We start from the raw sequence: 18430 nt of genomic DNA, 5'->3' as shown, positions 1-18430 counted from the left end.
CACGGCTCCGAGGCCCAGGCGTTTTACTTGTCGCTACCTTTTGGTGGCCTAGGAACCACAGTGGAAAGAAAGGCTGGAGACGTGCCCGCCTCCTATTTGGGAAGAGGGTGGACAGGAGGGGCCCAGGGACAGGTGGAGCCTGAGTGCTCCAGAGGTGACTTTTGAGAGGTCAGAGTTGGAACACCAGCTCGTGGTGGGTAGCTCGTGCGCACTTGTCAAGCCGAGCCCTTCTTGCAGTAGATGGAGAGCCTCTCCACACATGCTCACAAGCGTCCCCCTCCTCTGAGGTGGATTAAAATGGTTGAAGCAAGTGTGTGAACTGAACACACGTGGACCCGGTGCCTGAATTTAAAGCTGCCAACGCTTCTTTCACAAACATGCTAGAGCCAGCCAGAACCCTCAAATGGAGGTGCTAGTGTAGAACCCAGCTGGCCTGAAGGCGATTTAAGGGTAAAACCTGAAGAAGTCTCTGACTCTGTGGGAACCTCTCAGAGGTGGCAGGGACAGTACTCCCTGGAGACAGCAATGATATAGTTGCTGAGATATGATCCCCTACACACCCTGACCATATTTTGCTTCAAACCTGTAGACTTTCCACATCTTACCTGCTGCAACCTCTTTCTCAGACTTCCCCTGAAATCACTGTCTTACTCTGAAATAAAACCTATAAATCAGATTATTCAAGGGAAAAATGTTAAGTTTTCTCCTTACTTTTTTTTCTTTTACTTCTGTGATTCATGTTTTTACACAAATGTCAGCAAAGAATATACTAATTGTTCTCTTTGGGGAGCAGGCAGGGTAGTTTATTTCTCCAGGAGACAAATGAGTAAATTAAAACATAACCACAGCTAGGCTGATGGCAAGTGCTAGGATCCCAGCACCCAGGAGGCTGAGACAGGAGGATCTTGAGGTGCAGGGAAGCCTGGGCCGCATAGTGAGACCCTGTCTAAAAACAATGGCTGTCTTAGTGTGATTACCTTCGAGAATTACCTTTGTTACCATATCCTCCTGTCTTTTTTCCCCCTCTCTATGGTTATCTGTTCAGAAGGCAGGGAAGACACTGCTGCATTTTGCAGGTGTGATGGAGCTTAAAACTGGTCACCAGCTGTGGCTTAAAAGGCTGTCCAGCCTCAGTTTATCATTTGTAGGCTGATACTTGTTTAGGGTACCATACCCAGGTTCATTTACCAGGCCATTTCTGTGGTAAATGTTTCATCACCCAGGGAGCAATGGAAGAGGTGCGGGAGGCAGTGTAGACCATAGGTAACACTGGTCAGGAGTGGTAAGGACATGAAGGAGGAAGGCGGCTGGGTGTGCAGAGGTTGACACACTCAGAACTGGGACAAGAACCATCTGTCTAGGAAGTGGTGGTTGGGTGAGAGACCAGTGCTGTGAGGCAGTCTAGCCTCTGGAGAGCAGAGTGGGCTCAGGTAGACATGCAGATAGTGTACAGAGGCCGGGGTGGGCACATAGTTGAGATCTCAAGCTGGGGAAGGCCAATGGATCAGGGTGGAAAAGCAGCAGGAAGATACAGAGAGCTTTGATCAGGGATGGCACGAGGTCCCTGTCCTTAGAGCTGAACCTGTGGCTGCTGCCTTGGAGAGCCAGGGCATAACGAGAGTACAGGCCAGTAGACTACACCCAAAATAGACAGAAACACTGAGAAGGTGATCCAGCCATGAAGGATGTCACTAAAAAGCACATAGCTGCTGTCCTGGAGGCACCAGCTGGCCTACCATCTAGACATCCTCAGCTGCCCTTCAGAGAAGCCATGGGCATGGGTGGGACCTGGCTGACTAGTACAAAGTCACTGTGGGTGGCCACTCTCCACAACTTGAAGCCCTCCCTAACTGGCAATTTCACCTCTTAACTCAGAAGGGTAGGCATGGGGCCCTGCTGTTTCCAGCCTCCTGCTCCATCTCCTCACCCGTGTAACTCTGTTCTCGTCGCCCAGGAGAAGAGCCACAGTGGTCATTTATCCTCAGCAGGATAAATGCCCTGTGTACTTCCCTGAACCAGCATCTCAAAACTAGACCTTTTTTTTTGGTGCTCAGTGACAGTTCAGTGAAGGCTGCCACAGCTCACTCAGAAGAAATGAACGCAGCCTGTGGTCCTGTGAAGTCATGTCTGATTCAATGGATAGACATCCTTGTGTTGCGAGAAGTTACGACAGGGGCGTCAGGAGAGCAATTGCAGGCAGCAGTGTGTAATGGACGGTTTAGGATCTCCAGGGAAGGTGGCAGGAGGGTACAGAGAAGAGGCGGGGTCAGCTTGCTGATGCTTAAAGAGAAGCTGATTCCTGTGAGTTGGAGGTGACTGAGGCCTTCCCATCATGGGACTTAAATTTTAATAGCTGTATTTACAAGAGTGACATCAGGATCTGTTTTAGAGGTCAGTGGTACTTTCATATCTTGCTGTTCTTTAAACCAGGCCTGGTCAGGTAAGCTGGTACTGAAGTATGGGGAATGGAGAATGGTAAAAGCACTTTTGTGGGGATGTTAGCAGAGAGAGTGCTGAGCCTGGTACCAGGCATTAGGTAGCTTCAGAGGTGGGTCCAGAGCTAGAGCTGCACCAGGATCCTGGCGTAGAGGTGTCTTTCTACTTTGTGCCAAATCTGGGGGAGGGAGGAAGGCCAAGGAGACACTGCAGGGCCACTGCATGCGGACAGAGGTACAGACATACAGATGTCACAGTGAAGGAAGCAAAGCAGGATCTGGGGTGGAGGGGGGACTCGGAGGTACTGATGGAGGGGGATGTAGGCAACAGAGAGAGACCTGTGGAGCTGTGTGCTGTGCAGCTGGTTCGCCCATTCCAGAGCCCATAGAAGTAGCTCTCAACCGGTGGGTTTCAACCCTCTTATCCTGCATAAGATATTTACATTATGATTCATAACAGTAGCAAAATTACAGTTGTGAAGTAGCAACATAGTAATTTTATGGTTGGGGGTCACCACAACACGAGCAACTGTATTAGAGTTCGCAGCATTAGAAAGATTGAGAACCACTGCCCTAGGAGGTGAGGAAGCCAGCAATTTTCCCAGGACTTACACAGTGGGAGGAAAGAGAAAGTCACACGGGTGACCTCCAGGCAAAGTCCTTTTGTTTCAGTGTGTGAGCTCTGGGTACATAGATGCTGCCAGAAGAGGTGCAATAGGGAAAGTTTCCGGGGGAAAGTGGGGAGGATTCTTTCAGTGTGTGGTACTTCCTGTTGTGAACTTGCTAGGAGCCGTGTTAGGTAGGAATTTGACATGGGGGGGGGGGGGGGGGTTTCTGACTTAGTCTGTTTGCTGGTAAGATGACAGAATTCCCCAGACGATGTAATTTATAAAGAGCAAGACCATATGGAGGCTGTCCCCAGCTGGGTTAGAGGGCACCGGGAACCCCATAGAGGGGGTATCCTCAGGTTACCTTTCCGGGTCCCTGAGGCTGGGCAATGGGGCCTTACGTTCAGGTCTCGGCCATCTTTCAGTATCACGTGTGAGAGCATCACTAATGAGGAAGTGGGGAGGACCATGTATAGGTCCACGAGAAGGGGCAGTATCTTGTGACCCACCCGCTCACTTCCTGATAACGTTACAGAGACAGCCATGTCACAGCCAGACTTTTGAGACCACATAGCAACTGGTGACATGGAGGCTGGGAAGGGGACCTGGATAAATCTTTAGGAAACCTGTACAGGTGACTGCCTTGCTGAAGTCCCTCATCTTCCAACCTCTGTCACATGGGGTGGGGGCAGGCACTGAGCTCATGGGATCTGATGAGCTTTATTGTGTAAATTAGACCCAGAGTGCTTTAAAGACCCTGCGACCCTGCTTCCCTCTGCTGAGATATCCCCTGGTCCAGGCTCTGTTTGGCAGGAAGTGTCAGTATCACAGGATCCCTTGAATGAATGGCATGGCCTGAGGGATAGTACTGAAGCCAAGTGTGTCCTTGGCAGTGCCAGGGGTGTGCAGGGGTTGACTTTCATGGCCTTCTGACTGGCAAGAAGGGATCATACTTTGTGTGTCAAGAGACTGCCTTTGATTGTTCTGTTGTTTGAAACATGAATGCTGGGTCTACAGATGTGTACAGAGCCACCACATCCAGTTGAGAGGCTACCTTTGAGAAACATATATCTGTATCCAGTTCTCTCTGCAGGTCTTTGACATTTTGTAAGTTTGATGAACACATACTAGTTAGTTATGGCAAGTTTGCCTTTTACGGAGATGGTTCACAGTGCTGCTTAGTTTAGCGCAGTGTTAGGCAAGATACTTCTAGAACTCCTCCCTCACAGGCTGCCACATTTCTGCTGTCATGACTGGCTAAGCTAGGATCTTCAAGTTAAACTCACTGCCTCGATTTCTATTTTTATGGATGAGGCTGTACACCTCTTTTGCCCAGAAACCCCTTTGCAAGAATCAGAAGTGAACATTGGAAATAAAACCTAACTGTAAATGAGCTAGGAAGTTCAGGAAGGGTGTAGAAGTTAGGAAAGAAAAAAGTCTAAGCAACTTCAGAGCCAAGGACTCCAAGCTGCCAGAGTGGCAGGCCCAACCCTAAGAACTCAGATACAGGGGCTAAACCAGACTTGGAGGGTTCTGAAGATGGAAGTTGTGTACAGGTACATTGATAGTTGGAAAGAAATCAGACGTGGTGTGGTGCTGGAAGCTGTAGGTCAGAAGGGTTCTATCTCACATTCTGAGTGAGATTGCCATGCCCTGGCAGCTTGCTGTGCTTCAAGGTTCCAGTAGGCACACTCAGACCAGAACCAGAACCAGGCTTTCCAGGGAAGCTGCGGTGGGGGGCAGGACAGGAAGTGAGTAGAAACACAGGAAACAATGCACTTAAGAGCAAAGCAAGATGTCAGTGCTGGGAAGATTTGGAACATGCAGGCATCTGAGAGGGGAGTCAGTGAAATGGGTGGACGTGGGGCCCAACTCATTCATTTGCCTTTCTAAACAGCTAGCTGAAGCTGTAGAGACCGTGGGAGTGTGTGGCCTCCCCTCCTCCAGCAGCAGGATCTCCACATAGGTATGCTGGTAGCAAACCCTACACACGCTCAAAACAAGAGAATCGGGTGGAGGAGCAGTATCCAGTCACAAGCCCTGTCTTGCAGGTTGTGAAGTTAAGCCAGGTGAGGGCTGCAGGAGCTGATGTGGGAGTGGAGCTGGTGAGCAGAAAGTGTTGTATGAAGACACTGGTCTCTGGGGTCCATGAGGCTCAGAGGAGAGAGGCCAAGCAAGATACCCCTGTGCCTTGCAATCAGGCCTGGGTGTCTGTGGTGGTAAGCGCAGGGCCTTCTGCAGAGCAGTCGTTCAGCAGGGAGAAAGCCATAGCTTGGCTACTGTGGTCCTCTGTTTGCATGGACCATTTTCTCCTGTAAAGGGTCGTGGTGGTGACACTGTCTTCAACTCTGTGCGGGTCCTGCTGTCCACTGCTCTGTGGTACAGGAGAACAGTCTGAATTTTAAGGATGGGTGGAAAGAGTGGGATTAACAGGGTGGTGAGCCCGGGCTGAGAGCAAAGTTGTGCTGAGGCGCAGTGTGGTGGTTAATATTAACTGTCAGCCTGACGGAATGAAGAGACACCTGGGAGGGGTCTCTGGGCAAGCCTGGGGGGGGGGCTTGTCTTGATTGTACTTATGATGTGGGCAGACCTATCTTGACTGTGTAAAATGGAGGAAGTCAGCTGAACATTGGGAAGTATTTATCACTATCTGTTTCCTGGCTGGCCCCTTCAAGCTCCTGCTACCTTGACTAGACTACCAAGACTGAACTATGAGCCAAAATAAACCCTTTCTTAAGTTACTTTTGTCAGAGTATTTTATCCCAGCAGCAGGGAAAGACACTAAATAAGCAGGTAGTTCAGAAAGGAACAATCATTTAATGGTAAAAAGCATCACGCTCCATAGGAAACAATCTTAGGAATAGCTCACAGACCAAAAAGCCAAATATGGGAGCCAGAGCTCAGGTGACCAAGAGGTTTAAGTAAGGGGTCACTTCTGGGTTGGTGGTTGTGCTGATCTTCTGGTATGGATGGCATGCTGGAACCATTCTGCATCTGCATCTAGGTATACACCTGCCCTCAGGTGTCAGTTTTCACACAGGAATAGGCATAGGAGGACAAGGTGGTAGGACTAAGGGTTGGAAGACCCCGCCTGCAGTTGTTTAGAGCAGACCAGAAAGGAACTCAGACTGTATAGTCCATTGAGGAAACCAAGGTCCAGGAAAGGGTGAAGATCACCCTCCAGCGTCAGCAGTGGCAAGTACGCTGGAATCTGGCATCTAGCCCTCCTGTACTAGTGCAAGGTTGAGTATAATCCTGTGACCCTTCAGCTTGTCCATCAGAAAGGGAAGTTCCCTCTACCCAGCTAGGCTGATGAGCTGCTGCCGGCCAGCCCATCTTTTCTGAGAGATTCCCCAGACCTCCGATGCCTGATGTGTATCTCGAGTGGAGCATGTAGTGCTCACGAGTGTTAGCTCAAGATTATCTCTGCCTACTCCTGGGCTCCTTTATCACCTATCAAACCTAGATCACAGTGCAGAGTTTGAGAAACTGTTCATTTGCTTTTTCCCTATTGAGATTTCTCCCCTATTGCTATTAATGTAGCTCTGAAAGCTTGTACCAATGGGAAGGATGGTCCTTTTGTTTAAACAGAAATCCCCAGGGCCTCTAAACCAGAGATGACTTTCAAATCGTGAGCTGTAAAGGTCCATTGTAAGTGAAGAACATAACTACATCTCCAAGATTTAATGTGAGAAAGTTCCTTAAATGTGAATTGCATACATGAGGATCCTTGGGGTATGAGAGTAAGCAAAGGGCAGCTAAGTCTATGTGTTTGAATCTTCCAAGAACTTTCACAGGTGTGAACAGGGTTGTCCTAAAGTTTCTGTGGAGAAGCCCAGCATGGGAATGCATGCCTTGAATCAATCCAACACTCAGGCAGATGTCTTGAGTTCAAGACCAGCTTCATTTACACAGCAAGTTTCAGGGACATATAGTCAGACCCTGTCTCAACAAAACAATGCAAAAAAAAAAAAAAAGAAAAAGAAAAAGAAAGAAAGAGGAGGAGGAAGAGGAAGAAAAGAAATTCTGTGGAGAGGCAAAGGAACTGGAAAGACTAAGGCGGGAAGTCTTGAAGCCTCACAGTAAGGCTGAAGTGGCAGGCTGTTGATTGCCCTTCTCTTGTGTGGTGTCAGCAGCCATCAGAACAGAATCCTTAAGAATCCTGAGATAGTCACGTGGACACGTCAACAGATTTAATGGTTTATGTTGAAACAGGGTCCTCTATAAAGCCACATCTGACCTGGAGCTTGTGATTCTCCTGCCTCAGCCTTGTTATCCTGGGATTATCTGCTCACCACACCCAGAGTTGTGCTATTTTTTTTTAATAAGACGTGGGGTCAGGGTTAATTTTTTGCACGTGGATGTCCAGCACCATTCGAGGGAAGAAGGCGCTCCCTCCTCTTAACCACTTCTGTCATTGTGGAAACTTGATAGGGTGTGTGTGGGTCTGTGTCTGTCTGTTGAGCTCCTTTCTGCCCAGATCTCCATCACCATAGCTTCATGGTTAAGTTTGGGGTAGGTAGACTGAGAGCTCCCATTAACATGCTTGTCTTATTTAATTTTTCCTATTGGTGCAATAAAATACCACACAAAAGTAACTTAAAGGAAAAAAGCTTATTTTGACATAATACAGTCCATCAGTAGCAGCAGGAGCACGAGGGAGATAGGGAGATGGACACATTGTATCCTCATTCCTGAAGCAGAGAGTGAAAAACGCTGATGCTCAGCTTGCTTTCTCATTTTTACTCAGTCCAGGACCCCAGCCCACAGAATGGTGCTGCCCACAGTTAAGGTGGGTATTCTTCGCCCAGAGGTTAGCCTAATCTACACAGTGCCCTCGATGATTGTAGATCCTGTCCCTTTGAGAGTGAATATTACCGTTACACTTGTCACCTGGCGCAAGCTGTATCTGCTAGGGAACGTATGCCCAGAGTTCACCCTCACTTGTATCACCAACCAGTTAGATTCAAGAGGTCCTTGACAGAATCTCCTAGACACTGAAAATGCATTTGGTTTCCTGATAATGCCACAGTGGCCCTTTGCCATTGTAGCCATGTTTAATTGGTGTGCTGTAGGCACGGGCCAGGTTTGGGCTACAGCTGAGTCAGCTGAAGGGCACAGAAAACCTGCTGGGCCCTAGCCAACTGCTGGGCAGGTGTTCAAGCATCCAGTAAGCATTCAGTACTGCTGCTGCCTCCTGGTCCATGGAACATACGTTGAAACCCTGGAGAGAGGCAACCTTTCCCCTTCTTCTTTTGCACTAGATAGTACTTTATAATTCCTTCTTTGGGGATTTCCTCCTCACTTTTGGTATTTAGACAAGCTATCCCTGTATATCCCAGACTTGCCTTGAGCTCAGTTTTTCTGCTTTAGCCTGCTTTGTGTGTGTGGAGGGGGCAGGGAATGGCCAGAGGTGTGTGTTAACTACACCAACACTGTTCTGTTAATGTGGGAGCGTCATAGAATCTGAGGACAGAACTTGGCTTCTATAGCCAAGCACATTAATGGATGTAAGCAAACTTTGAAAACGTACGTCATCACTTCACGTGACCCCTGCTTGGAAGAAGAGTCTAGAAGCTGTGCTTTGGGGACCAGATACTACTAATAAAGAATGCCCAGGGTTCCCATGTTGAGCCCCATGAAAGTGACCAGCCTCACAACATTTCCTGTGCTCTCACTTTCTACAACACCATCTAAAGCCTCCTGGCTCAGGGTTCCTGTCTTTGTACTGCTGGGAGGGGTGGAACTGGAGCCTAGGCTGCTACCCTAGGGAGAAGCACCCTACCACACCTCTGTGTACAGATTCTAGTTCCAAAACAAGCAGAACAGACTAGGTTCTTTTTCCTCTGCTCTGCTCTGATTAGCTTTGTGGGCTGTGTTCTGTGTCCTGCTGGGATCTAGCCATGGCTTGGGGTAGCCTCCTGTTACCTGTTCCGGTTGCAGAGCCCTCTGATCTGCATGTAACTGGTGTATAGAGCTGGTTTCTGCTGTAGTGCACAGACCCTGATGCTGCTTGTTACGGTTGTGACTCTTACACCCACCCACCCACCCACCCACCCACCTACCTACCTGAAGTTTGTAGCTTACAAGTTTGGGCTCCAGCTGATGGTACTGGTGGGTGATGGCATAACCTTTAGGAGGCGGAACCTAGTGGAAGAAAGGTCATTAGGAAAATGCTCCTCCCTGGAGACATTTGCTTCTCAGCTGCCATGAAGAGGGTAGCTTTGCCCATCCTGCATGCCTCACTGGGATGCTGTGTTTCCCATAGGCCTCCAGCCAGCAGCACTAACCACAGAATGATTCCCTGGAACTAAGCCGATCCCTCCTTGCCTTCTGCTCAGTGACCAGCCACTATCCCTATTCTGGGTTGGTACCCACTCCACATGGTACCCACCTGCCAGGAGTTTTGAGGCCAGATGGAGGCATGGAACTGGGTTAGAGTTACTAGGCCCTTGAGCCAGCTTAGATACTGATTCAAGAAAAGGAAAGTGTTATACTGAGTTTGGGGATTAATGTGCCTAGTTGTTTTTTAGCATTTTAAGGCAGTGTGGAAACCTTGAAAACTGGGAATTCATCTGCCTGGATTGTGTATAGTTCTCATCCTGATGTTCTTAACCCTTCCCTTCTTTGCTCAGTAATAGATTGCTCAGCTGCTCTGATTTTTCACTGGGGTGTTCTATTCTTCAAGTTGCTGGGGTTGGGATGGTTTTGGAGAGCAAGAGAGACTAACATTCAGGAAGTGCATATCAGCTTGCATCCTTTCCTGAGATGATGATCAGCGGTGTGCACCAGAGAGGCAGAGTGATCAGAGAGCAAGAAGGATGTGAAGTGGGGAGGATTATTGGGTGGGACATGCTGAGTACCCCTCACTGTGTTTCTCCCCACACTGCATGAAGTTAATGTTTTTATATCGATCTTAGAGCTTAGGCATCTGATATCCCAGAATGAACAACACCTGCATCACTCTGTCTGAAACATCTGTCCGTGCTTAACTGTCCACTATAGAGATGGCTTTTGAGGCAACCTTCAAAGGATGCATGGGAAATAGAAATAGCTTTACAAAGCTCTATGTCATTGGCACAAGCTAGATACTGGAGGACAGATTGCAGTAGAAATGACTCTGTGCAGAATTCACAGCCTTGACAGGGCAGAGAATCAGCGGCAGCAAGAAAAGTGGGTTCTAAAATACAGTGTATATTTTATAAATGACAGCTACTGCAAAACAATGGAGAACTGAGTTCATTACGGCCCCCTTGTCTTGAAGGCATTCAAATCTATTGCTCTTCCTAAGAAACAGTATTACTGTAGGTGAGAAAAGTTAGAAGTAGGGATTCCAGTGTTATATCCCTGCACAGGATCAAGGAGTCTTAGAAGACATTATCTAAAAACTGTTAGTGAGCTGAAGAAATGGCTCACTCAGTTAAGTGCTTTCCAGGCAAGCATGAGGACCTGGGGTCGATCCCCAGCACCCACATTTTAAAAGCTGGGCTTGTGGCATTTCCTTGTAATTCCTGCACTGGGGAGGCAGCGACAGAATCCCTGCTGCTCCTTGGCCATCCTTGGCCTCACTGGCAAACCCCAGGCCCCAGGGAACGTCCATATCTTGGAGAACTAGGTGGATGACTCCAGAAGATTGACATCTAACAGTGACTTTGGCCTTCACACACCTGCACACAGAGGTGTATGTGCACCTGTACACATAGGGAAACCCACACATAAACTATGTTGTAAAAGCTCACTGTTAATGGATCTCTCATGTATCTTGACAGGTGTCAGCAATGGCTGAAGATGACAGTGAGGAGCTCATGTTTATCTGTAAGTGACCCATAGACCTCTCTGTGGCTAGTATGATGTCATAGAATGCAGATGGGATTGACTTCCTGTCTAGGGAAAGCTACATCCACATTTTGTTCGCATAGCACAGACATGCACTTCTATAATTTGTTCAATTGTTTGAGAACCTGGCTATTACCTGTCTGCTACAGTGCTGTGGCCTCAGATCACTTCTCTTCAGTACTCCGTTAGGGGCACATGACTGGCTGACGTTTAACTCAGAAAGTCACCCAAGGTTTAGAAAGAGTGAAGAGTATGAGATTTAGGGTAATGGGTTAGTACTATCCTAGATCCTGATTTTCCTAACCATGCAGACGATTGATGTGTGGGGTTTGAAAGTGCCATAGACTGGTGCTCTTGAGAAGGGGCTCCTGCTTGGCATTCTGTGCTATCAGGAGCACTAAGAGCTGACTTCTGTGAGCAGGCCTCCTGTATCTGCTGTACCCTTGCTTGTCTTGTATTAGCACATGTCTCAGGAACTGCATTGCATTAGAGCCCCCTTTCCCAGGTTTGTGATCTTTGGGTTTCTCTCTCCCTGACGTTCAGTGTCTGTTTTACAGGGTGTGAAGACTGTAGCCAGTACCATGACTCAGAGTGTCCTGAACTGGGTCCTGTGGTCATGGTCAAGGACTCCTTTGTACTGAGCAGGGCAAGGTGAGTGAGTGCCTAAGCTTCCACAGCAGTTCTGTCTATGAAGAAGGGCTCTTTACGTGTCTGCTGTGGCCACAGTGCAGAGGCCCCAAGTATCTACAGATAGAAGGAGGCTTGAGAGTCAAAGTGAAAGATTGTGTGTGTTGGGGAGGGGGGTCCATCCCCCAAGAGGCTGGACACTTCTTGCTGGGATGAGTCCTAAGAGTTTCAAAGCATGAGGATGTGTTTCCTTGGTATAGTCAGGAACCTTGGCATCTGGGCTGCATCAGCCTGGACTTCATCAGTTTATGCCTTGAGCAAAAGTGGCTACACTCACCAGGCAGTGGTGGTGCATATTTCTGATCTCAGCACTCAGGAAGTACAGGCAGGGTGATCTCTGTGAGTTTGAGGCCAGCCTGGCCTACAGAGTGAGTTCCACGACAGCCAGGGCTACACAGAGAAACCCTGTCTCAGGCGGGGAATGGACAAATTATTGCCTGTTGGGTTTCGTCTGTGTTCGACAGGTATGCACTTGGACAGAATAAGCTCAGTCAGGTAAGGGTTCTGGGTAGGTAATCCAGGAAACAGGTCAAGCTGCTGTAGCTACCAGGAAAAACAAAGCTTGCAGATGTACCAAGACAGCTTAGTAGCCAGGCATTGCTCTGCAGGCCCATGTATTCCTGTGAGGTCTGTGCCTTCAGAGACCTAGGGTAAGGGTCCATAAGCTACCAGTAGCTTGAGACTTGGAGAACCTCAGTTACCCTTCTGAGGCTCTGATGGTGCCTAACTTGGTCTGATGCTAGACTAAAATACTCAGTGTCTTATCACTGTCTCTAGAAATCCCCCAACTGGTATGTACCCCCATTTATTCATCTTTATTTGTAGCTTAAGTTTTCAAAATATTTTTGCCCAAAGTAGAGAGCTGATGAGCTCCTCTGTGGGGGTGAGGTGCCAGTTGCCCATCAAAATCCAGCTGAAGACATTGAGTGCAGAGCCATTGACTCTTGCAGCATCTGCTCATCCCCAGGGAGGATGTCTACCTCCGTCTGCTTCTAAACATGAGGTCCCAGCTCCACGACTTTTTTTTCCATCATTTTCTTTGACCTTATAGTCTGGCTAATAAAGGCACGTCCTCAGTGAAGCTGATCCAGCCCTCCCAGACCAGAGCCCTTTGTTGCTCTCCAGCCTGACATGCTCTGTCCCCCTCTCTTTCTCCCTTCCTCCACCATTCTCTACAACCTGGAAGGTCATAGCCTTGTCTGATTTAGTTCTTATATACCAGCCCCCACACTAGGAATGTGGGGTTGGCATTGTCTTGTGGGGCTGTAAATGTTTCCCTTAGTATATGGGCTCTGGGTCCTCACAAGCCTAGCCCCATTTCTGTTCCCATTTATAGGAAGAGATTCTGCTCCCTGTCAGAGAGCATCTTTGGAGCATGATGGGGGCTTGTAGGCACCTCGGTGCTCCGATCAGTGGGTAAGGTGGCAGGACCTCTTTGAAACTTCTTCTGCTTTCAGGTCCTCCCTCCCCTCTAACCTGGAGATCAGACGCCTGGATGATGGGGCTGAAGGTGTGTTTGCAGTAACCCAGCTAGTCAAGCGCACACAGTTTGGTCCATTTGAGTCCAGGAGGGTCGCGAAGTGGGAGAAAGAGTCTGTGTTTCCCCTGAAGGTAAAAGTTGCATGGGCAGGGGACTTTGTGGCTCCCTCAGAATCTGGGGCTGCATGATTCCTGATGGGAATGGAATGAGGACATCTGAGGGGGTGATGATTTATAAATCATTCCTTCAGTTCAGTTTTTATTCCTCAGAGTGTGAGGGTTAAGACAATGCCTACTAGCTTGTAGGTCTTTAGGGAGTGCGTTTAAGAGCACACGGGAGTGACCCCATGCTGGTGTGATCTTTGTCCTCCCCCAGCAGGTGCTGTGGCTGCAGCACAGCAATGATCTCTGTGGCTTCCTACACCAGTGTGGTAATCTCACTCATGTATGAGTGGCAGGAAGCTCTCCGAGACTTGAGTGACTGACTGCATGGGGCTAGGCAGCTGCACAGAGCATATCTGGTTGAGGGGGAATGGGTACCTCCAACTTGGATATAACGCCAAGAGAAAGAGAGTGGACGTCAGTTACAGGGATGACTGAGGATCTAAAGTGAACCCCAGGAAGCCTTCTGAGACTGAGGAGGCTCACACACAGGGCAAACCTTCGGAAATAGTTAGGACCTAAACAAATGAGGGCTGAGTTGCTCCTCAGCAGCCCTAAAGACAGTGTGCTTCTTCTGAGACCCGAGAGAAGCAGCCACCAACCTTAGGTGTTGTAGCCTTAGTTTGGCACTCCTGGGATATTGAGCTTATGGGACAGACTTCAGCCAAAGAGGAAAGACATTTATCTGATCACAGATACTTAAAAAAAAAATCTGTTGAAATAGGAGCGGCAGGGCTGCGTCCCCGGCACCCAGCCGCCCACATGGCTAGCTTATGCCCTGAAATAATTACACGGAAACTGTATTTTTTCAAACACTGCCTGGCCCGTTATCTGTAGCCTCTTATTGGCTAACTCTTACAAATTGTTTTAACCCATTTCTAATATTTTGTGTAGCCCACGAGGTGGCTTACCAGGGAGGATCTTAACCTGCGTCTGTCTGGAGTGGGAGAACCATGGCGACTCCTTACTCAGCTTCTTTCTCCCAGCATCCTGTTCTGCTTTCTCCGCCTACCTAAGGGTTGGCCTATCAAATGGGCCTAGGCAGTTTCTTTATTAGTAAGAAATCACTCCCACATCATTTCCCCTTTTTCTGTTTAAGCAAAAAAAGAAAGGCTTTAACTTTAACATAGTAAAATTACATATAACAAAACAGTTATCAAGTAAGAATTACAGTTACAATATTTATATCTATTTTATCTCTTATCATAACTAAGGAAAACTATAACTATTTATTCTTCAACTCCATCAAAGACTCCAGAAGAATATAATAATACTTAAGTAAACAAGAAATCCAAAACTCTAGAAATGACAGAGACATTTCACTGCCTGGACAGTCACCCAAAGTTCCTCTGTACCGTTGGGGCATCCATCTTCGGCCTACAGGCCCATGGTATCCAGAGACATTTCCATGAAGCAGGAAATTTCAAAGACAGTTCAGTCATTTTCTGCTGTGTCCTACAGAATGTCTCGCAGACTCTTTCATGAAGCAGGAACCCCGAAAGACCATCTCACCTTTAGGCAAGTTCAGCAGTCCTCTCTCTGAGGGTTCTCTGTGTTCAGTTTATGCAACAGTCCAGGCAAGAGCAGTTTCTTGCCCAAATGACTATCCAACTCCATAAGGATCCTCTTCGATGCCCATCTTCCTCTCGAAGTAGCTGGTGCTGCCAGGAGCAGACGTGTCTCATTGTCATGAAAAGCCCTAAGTTATTAAAACATTTAAATGCCATATTCTGTAGCCTTTGAAAGATATGAAGAATGCCTATCTAACTGAAATATATCTCTATATATCTAGAAAATCTAATTAACATGACTACAAGGTTAACTATTAGTGATGATTATCCATTAACAACCTATATTTCCTAATTATAAATTACATTTTAAATGAACTACACAATCGCAATACCTTAATCAATATCAGAAATACATATAACAATATTGACCTTAAAATCCATACCAAAGCAAATTATTCACACCTATGTCATTTCCCCCTTTAAATGTAAAAGAACATTTATAAACAATATTTGGGAATATGGGCGCAGTTATTTCTCTCCAAACTGCTTCCTGCTGAATGGGGGCATAAAGAAAGATTCTGTACTAAAGAATGATCGGAAAGGCCTAAATCTGAGCCCAGAAAGGCAGCTTAGTGCCCTCTGTGGGCCCAGGTTATGGGTACACAATGGTGTCATCACATGGCTGGGGAAACTCCTTCATGCCTGTCTGACTTCTTTTTACCTCCTCAATTCTAAAGGTTATTTTCAGGTATCAACTTGTTCTTAGCTCTGAGCACCTTTGTGTCCCAAGGGAAGCCCTGTGTCCCTGAGAGGGGGGTGGAAATGTGCCTTCCACACCCACTAGGGGTCACTGAGCAGCTGGTGGCCTCCAGGTTTTTCCCTGCATTTCTGAGGGTCTCAAACTTAGGGGGTCTGTTCAGGAAAAGCTTGGCAATGGGACAGGGTCCCTGAGGAAGCAATCGTCACTCCACAGGTAGAGAATAGACCCTATACTTGTGCTAACTCAAACTTAAAGTCACTAAAGGCTCTTCCTGCCTGCTCTCAATTAACCCTGAAGCTGATAAGAGACAGCTTACCTGAACTGAAGAACTCGGCTGATGCCATGCTTGGAGCAGAACCAGGAGGAGAATTCCAATTTCTGGATATCTACCTGAGCCATGGAGAGAACTCAGGTGTCCCATTCCCAATGAGGATGGGAGAAAAGCTCATTGCTGGACTGGAGAAGTCAGGGTCTTCATGATGTCTGCAGAGGAGGAGAGCTCAGGGTCCCCTCGATGTCTGCACAGGAGGAGAGCTCAGGGTCCCCTTTATATCTACACAGGAGGAGAACTCAGGGCCCCCTTGATGTCTGCACAGGAGAAGAGCTCAGGGTCCCCTCAATGTCTGCACAGGAGGAGAGCTCAGGTGGGTCACTTCTTTGCTGTGACCCACCTGAGCCATCTAAGCCACCAAATCTTTCTCTGATCCCCTGGCTGTGGCAAACAGCTTGTCAGCAGGTCCTATCAGAAGCAGTGTTTTCCCCTCCATGGCCCCATGCCACACTGATAGACTGGTCACTAACCAGTCTATGACCCTCCCCTCAGGTTTTCCAGAAGGACGGACATGCTGTGTGCTTCGACACTTCCAACGAAGACGATTGCAATTGGATGATGCTGGTGCGACCAGCACTGGAGCCTGGGCACCAGAACCTGACCGCCTACCAGCACGGCAGTGATGTGTATTTCACCACCTCGAAGGATATTCCTGCAGGCACTGAGCTTCGTGTGTGGTATGCTGCCTTTTATGCCAAGAAGATGGACAAGCCCATGCTGAAGCAGGCCTGCTCTAGCATCCAGGGTACGTCTTACTTCTTCACTGTGGTTGGGCCCCTTGCCAGAGATGCTAAGGAAGGTGCCAGCAGCTGAGATGGGGGCAGTGGGATGGAATCCGTGCAGTGCTTGGCCCCCATGCCTGGGCCTGTGGGGTGACAGAGACAGTGTCTCTCTGTCTTTAGGTGATTTAAGGCACTTGAGTATAAAACAGGTTGGCACTTGCTTTGGTCTCAGGGCTCCCACAGTGGCCCCCCCTCCTGGAGCTGTGAGGAAGCACAGAGGCCAGGGACGGCCAAATGAAGGAAGGTGGGTCCAGGACAGGTGACAGACAGTGCAGAACAGCAGTTCTCAACCTTCCTAATGCTTTGACCCTTCAGAACAGTTCTTCATGTTGTAACCCCAACCTTAAGATTATTTTTGTTGCTACGTCATAACTAATTTTGCTACTGTTATGAATCATAATGTAAATGTCTGTGTTTTGGGGTGGTCTTAGGCAACTCCTGTAAAAAGGGTTGTTCAAATCCCCCCCCCAAGGGTTTGTGACCCATAGATGGAGAAGTGCTGGTGTAGAAGGTGAGGGAACCAGGGGCAGTATAGAAGGTGAGGCTCAGAAAGCAGCCACATCGCAATGCAGAAGGTGAGGGAACCAGGGGCTGGAACGACAGATCTGGCTGCTGTGCTGTCAGTGTGCTGGTACTGCCACTGTGTACTGGATAGCCGCTCCTCCCCAAGTCTGGTTCACGCACATGTATGTATGCGTGCCCAGGCAAAAGTGTGGATGTCTAGACAGATGCCTTGGTGTGTGCATGTGACTGTTTTAAGCTGCAGAGAACGTGCTCTTGTGTAGTAACAGATGCACAGTGCCTTTGTGTGTTTATAGATGTGTGCATGCAGATGCACCAGTCTGTGCATTTGTCAGCATGTATGCAATTCACGGTACACATTTTGTATTCGTCTAGATGTATAGGTTTGTATATGTGTTAGAGTGTATGAATCGATGGGACTACATACATTGTTAATATATGTAGTCATTTAGAAGTACATACAGATGCACAGGTATGTACCTATATTAGCATGTGTGTAGACTTATAGGTCTGTGCCTGTATATGCTCAGATATACAGATGTGTGCATATGCTTGTCTGTAAGTACAGATATACAGGATTGTATGTATATGCATATGCAGAGGTATATGTATGTGTTTGTGTGTGTCCTGTTTATATGCATTCAAGAAATGTAGTTCTGCATGGAGGAATCATTTCGGTGAGCCACTAGGTTTAGGATCTCCTGATGGAGAAGCCAGTCACTGTAGTCACAGTGCTTGCCCTATTAACCTGGGTCCTGGGCATCCCCCAGGGCAGAGCCTTGCTCATTGTTGTTACTAAGGGTTTTCAACATCCAAGTGGGTTAACTCTGGCTTCTGAACCAGATATAGTTACCTCTCATGAAAATGGTTTCTTCCTGTAGTGTGATAGAAAGGCTTCATGGGGCAGTTCTTAACATCTTGCAAAGATCTTACAGGTGGAGGTTCATGAATCAGAGGGCTCTGTCCTGTCCTGTGTTTATAGTCAGTTGTGGTTTAGCTGAATGGAAGAGCCTGAGCCCAGCCTCATAAAGCAGCACAAAAGGAGCCAAGCACAGATATGGCTTCTCCCAGCTTTGGAACCTAGAGATACTTCACTGTGTGTTGGGACAACTTGTAAGTGGTGCAGATCACTGGCTACTGTCACCCAGATGGCAGCTAGAATCTTCATGTCTTTATATCTTTGGAGCACTTATCTGGCTCTCCCAGGCTGGCTGCTGCTGGCATATGCTCCCCTGGGCTTCCCCACTGACAGTTTAAGTGGCAACTTCCATCACACCTTGCCACCTACCTCTCTGTGCCCCCCCCCCCCCGCGTCTG

At 48.0% G+C, this 18430-nt stretch overlaps 1 protein-coding gene across 6 annotated transcripts in view; it reads left to right on the top strand.

Moving 5' to 3' along the window:
* The window catches only part of Prdm15 (PR/SET domain 15), a 72546-nt gene that overhangs the window by 1513 nt on the left and 52603 nt on the right, over positions 1-18430 (top strand). For all 6 annotated transcript variants that reach the window (XM_050162075.1, XM_050162078.1, XM_050162081.1 and 3 more), the window contains exons 2-5: positions 10813-10858; positions 11437-11530; positions 13024-13177; positions 16302-16554. In XM_050162075.1, the coding sequence (XP_050018032.1) occupies positions 10813-10858; positions 11437-11530; positions 13024-13177; positions 16302-16554 (547 nt within the window). The remainder of the gene's footprint in view (positions 1-10812; positions 10859-11436; positions 11531-13023; positions 13178-16301; positions 16555-18430) is intronic.

The sequence above is a fragment of the Alexandromys fortis genome, unplaced genomic scaffold (genome assembly GCF_014885135.2).
Source record: "Alexandromys fortis isolate MF-2015 unplaced genomic scaffold, M_Fortis_MF-2015_v1.1 scaffold_128, whole genome shotgun sequence".
NCBI lineage: Eukaryota > Metazoa > Chordata > Mammalia > Rodentia > Cricetidae > Alexandromys > Alexandromys fortis.
The sequence above is the reverse complement of the archived record's forward strand: the minus strand, read 5'-3'. Positions and strand labels throughout refer to the sequence as shown.